Raw genomic sequence first — 4326 nt, 5'->3', positions numbered from 1 at the left:
GGGTGATGGTACTAGGTCAGTATAGTAAAACCCTCAAAGGGTTTGGCGTTCGTATGTGTGTTTTTTTTATGACCTTTTATATTTTTTCCTTATCTTGATGTTTTTTCGCTTAGTTGTAACATTTTGGCAAAAAAACAATTAGCTGTTGTACTGTGTTATTGATAAGTGATAATATGATTTGAATTCGCGAAAGCGAACATAAACACATATGGCCATGAAACATGTGATACATAGATAAGTTTTGAATGATAAAATGTACGATTAATGTACATTTATCGCTATTGTAATATATTTTATTTTATTAATAATATTATGATAGTTTGTTATATACTTACATATGTACGAATATTGCTTTAAAAAAGTTATTTAATGTTTATTCAATTGCACTTGCATTCATAAATATGCACAAAAAGAATTCATATGAATATACATGTCTGCATGTAAACCGTATAAAAATTTAAGCAAAAGAGCGAACATACGTCTGTTAGAGCAATATATAGTTTTGAGCATAATTTTTATTTCACGCTCAGCTCTGTTCGAACGAAAATGTTAAAATTTCTCCTGCCGAGCTGGCAGTGGTGAAACTGGCTCATCTCGACCGAGTTAGSYAAAAATATTTTTACGATCTCCGCGCCGTGAACCTTTTCTATGATAGACGTTCTCTGCTTATAGTTTTACGTTCTCTGTATTGTATAAAATTCATCTCCAATATCTAGTGGATAGGACAATTATTTAGTCAACTATTGCTTAACATAAGTTATAAATACCAACCAACATTCGATGCATCGAAGTAAAGCGATGTATCACATTAAAAACACATCGATAGATATCGGCCATTACTATTTTTTGTTTAGATTTGAAGATATTACTTAAGAGTTTATTAAATGTGGACAAATCTTGGAAAGCAATTATGGCGTCCTAGGCAGTTTACTGGTATTATGTTTTATTTTTTTTTTTTTTTTTGATGGCTGTTTTCTGATATGTTGATCCTATAATTACAGCTGTTGGGATGAAATACTTTGCCCCACAGAAAAAAAGCGATTGTAAGTTTTATTATAATATAGAAGGTTAGCTGACATATTGATATCTTTTAAAGATGTGGAGAAAGTGGAGCGGCCAAAACTAAAAGTAATGGAGAGGGTGCCTCAGTATCCCCCTAATCTCCGACCACCTAAAATGCAGAAGAAATTGAAGTTTATGAGAGGACCTGAAGTTGTTCATAATAATTTAATTCATAAGCAATATGGAATTGTTGCGGAAAGTGGTGGTCGTTTGCGATGGGGCCATTTCGAAATGCTAAGGCTTACAATTGGTCGCAATATTGACATTAACAGAATGTTCGCCATATGGAGAGTGCCACCGCCTTGGCAACCTGTAACAAAAAAAGGACAAGGCCAACGTATGGGAGGTGGAAAGGGTGCTATAGACTATTACGTAACTCCAATAAAAAAGGGTCGTGTAATTCTGGAAGTCGCTGGTAACTGCGAATTTTCTGAAGTTAAATCCTTTTTGGATATAGTAGCGCAACAATTACCTTTCAAAGCTCGTGTTATATCACACGACCTGTTAATTGATTTAGAGCATAACACAATTGAAGATCCGTCACATAGTTATATAAAGTATATAATACAAAATAATTTGAGCGGTTGTCATAAGTGGTTATCTCCTGTAGATCACAAATGGTTTGGGAAGTATAATTAGTTACAATAAATTATATTATTGATTCTGTATTAAATTTTTTATTAATCGATGAATTTGTTTACAAACTTCAAGTATAATAGTCTAAGGCTAGAACTTAGATCAGCCTCCTCGAATCAGGTTAAAATGTGTATGACCTAAGAAATTTGTGCGCGTTTTCAGCATGGTATGAAGGAGTAGAATTTGAAGTGGTTAGATTACATTTAAGCTCTTCACTAAACAGCCAGTTCTCTCTGCCGTTGAAGAGATGCAAAATGAACTGTTTTTGTCATTCAATAATTCACATCGCTTAATATTTATCAAAAGAAAACATTGTCATATAGTATTTTGTAATAAAAGCAGCCTTTTAAATATTTTCCATATAATGGAAATAATGGACGCATTTTTTCATTTCTTAATCTATTTTCGGGTGAAATTAGATGTATTGCTTTCCAAAAATTTGGTTATTTACATTTTCTCTTTGTAGTGTCTAAAACAGCTGTATAATATCATAGATTTCAAATGCTGACAGCAGATGACGCAAAATCAGAGCCGCACAGAGATATTGGGTCGGCTTTAGTATACCGTCCCAGAATTTCGGGAATAAAGTGGGTATGGTCGGATAGAGGAGACTCTCCAGATCAAGAATAGTCGTATAGTTATCTAGAATTTCGCGTTTAAAGTAGAAAATTGAAATAAAATAAATTTCACTTATATTTTTCACTTTTATATCCACTAACACATCACTAATTCATTTGTTCTTATTTAGTTTATATAATATAGTGCAAAAATAGCTTTTATTATACATTTAACTTATTGTTGAATTATGATTATTTAAGAATAACAAAAGAAGTTCAACGCGAAAAAAATTTGGTACACACCGGTGTTTGTCCGAGCGTGGTTATTTTGTTTGAAGTGCGGCCAAAGACCGCCTACGCAGACTGTTCTCACGACAGTCCGGCCTACGAAAACCGGAACGGACCCGGATTTTTATCCGGCCAAGGACTCAACTCGGCAGAATTCTGCGCCTACAACAACAACCGCCCACGCAAAAAGAGTTCTGTAAGAAAAAAAAACATTGATACACCCCGGTGTTGGACCGACGAAGGCTATTTTTTTTTTCAAGCGCGGTCGAAGTTCTACGCATTTGTTTTACTAAATTCAAAAAATTTCTTTATATTTTATTTTTATAGGTTGTTTAAATATTAAATTAAAACTGCTTTTCTACTACATAATGTAAAATAAATTTGTACAAATGTATTAGTGCTGTGTTAGTGGATATAAAAGTGAAAAATTAATTTTATATCGAGAAAATACTTAATTAAAGTAGGGGAATTTTCAACTTTAAAAGCAAATATCTCGAAAACTATAAGTTTCCTGCGGCTATAACTATATATTCTTCATCTGGAGAATTTCCTCTATTCGACCATACCCATTTTAATCCCGAAATCTTGAGACGGTATACTAAATTTTTACCATCGTTATAAATTTATCGGATTAGTAGGATAAACCACTCAACATCAAAATAGCAGAAGCATTTTCCGTGTAAAGCTCTAAAAAAAAGTAAAAGCTTCATATAAAAAAACTCTTCAGAAAAGGTCAACAATTTTCTACGGTATATTTTCTTGTGATAGATGCAGCGCTAAAAAAGTCGAGTACTAAAAAATTAGTTTTTCAATAAAATGCCAATATGGCAACGCTGGTTTCGCAAAGAAACATGAAATCAACAATTGGTCCTTGAAGGAAATTTAAAGTAATCTTTAAATTCGTCCTAAATTAGGTAAAATCATTATTATGAAATATAGTTAATTTTGAAAAGATGTATAAAACTTTCCAAACATCAAGCACATTCCTTAGTCGCAAGGAAAATGTTAATATACTTACACACTTCGAGGGCAAGGACTTCGTCCTGGCTTCAGCCTACTAGGAGGCATCTACGGCACCCCCGGAGGTGGTGGAAAGGCTGGTGGAGCATTGCAGACGGCACAGGTTTCCCCTTATCATAGGCTGCGACGCAAACGCTGACCACTCGGAATAAGAGGTGAGTCTCTTATAGAGTACATAGTAGTTACTAACTTAGTGATAGAGAATGTAGGGTGTGAACCCACATTCATAACTATAAGAAGAAGGGAGGTGTTGGACATCACCTTAAACAATGAGCCTGCAACCGGATTGGTCTTGCAAAGGAGAGTCCCGACGGAGCCCTCCTTGTCAGACCACATCATTATAAGGTTCAAGCTAAAGGTAGAGGTCAGGCAACTACCCCCTAGACGTAACTCGGAGGGGTAATTGGGACGCTTTCGGGGATACATTAAATAAGGAATTAAGCAGGATGGGGCAGACTGATAATATCGTTTCAGGCTGTTTAAAAAAGCGAAACGTACGGGGGTCTGGGCAGAATACAGGAGCTATCTCACCTTATACAATAAGGAGATTATTTCTGCAAAGCAGTCAAGCTTCAGGAGACTCTGCGAGAGTTTGACAATTAAGCCAGAAGCGGCTCGGCTGCACAAAGCTCTGTCCAGAGGCACAAAGGACGTAGAAATAGCAATCAAACGAGGCGATGGGACAATTACGATCAGTGCAGAGGACAGAGTCCGTTGTGGTTTTACGTGAGTTCCTGCCTGCGAAGGCCTAACCCCAYGGYGC

The 4326-nt window shown here is 35.5% G+C and overlaps 1 protein-coding gene across 1 annotated transcript; it reads left to right on the top strand.

Moving 5' to 3' along the window:
- The first annotated feature begins 822 nt into the window (after positions 1-822).
- Positions 823-1730, top strand: LOC108978799 (39S ribosomal protein L16, mitochondrial). Its single transcript, XM_018949256.1, has 3 exons — positions 823-933; positions 1002-1043; positions 1097-1730. Exons 1-3 carry the CDS (start codon positions 885-887, stop codon positions 1699-1701), a joined length of 696 nt encoding a protein of 231 aa, XP_018804801.1. The 5' UTR covers positions 823-884; the 3' UTR covers positions 1702-1730.
- Positions 1731-4326: the final 2596 nt, after the last annotated feature.

The sequence above is a fragment of the Bactrocera latifrons genome, unplaced genomic scaffold (genome assembly GCF_001853355.1).
Source record: "Bactrocera latifrons isolate USDA-ARS-PBARC rearing strain unplaced genomic scaffold, ASM185335v1 scaffold_1275, whole genome shotgun sequence".
NCBI classification, from domain to species: domain Eukaryota; kingdom Metazoa; phylum Arthropoda; class Insecta; order Diptera; family Tephritidae; genus Bactrocera; species Bactrocera latifrons.
The sequence above is the reverse complement of the archived record's forward strand: the minus strand, read 5'-3'. Positions and strand labels throughout refer to the sequence as shown.

Bases quoted from the DNA above. Each gene is read 5' to 3' on its own strand.
- LOC108978799 (XM_018949256.1), top strand. From the start codon at position 885: ATGTGGACAAATCTTGGAAAGCAATTATGGCGTCCTAGGCAGTTTACT. The intron at 934-1,001 runs GTATTATGTTTT...CTATAATTACAG, and splicing joins GCGTCCTAGGCAGTTTACTG to CTGTTGGGATGAAATACTTT. The intron at 1,044-1,096 runs GTAAGTTTTATT...TATCTTTTAAAG, and splicing joins CCCACAGAAAAAAAGCGATT to ATGTGGAGAAAGTGGAGCGG.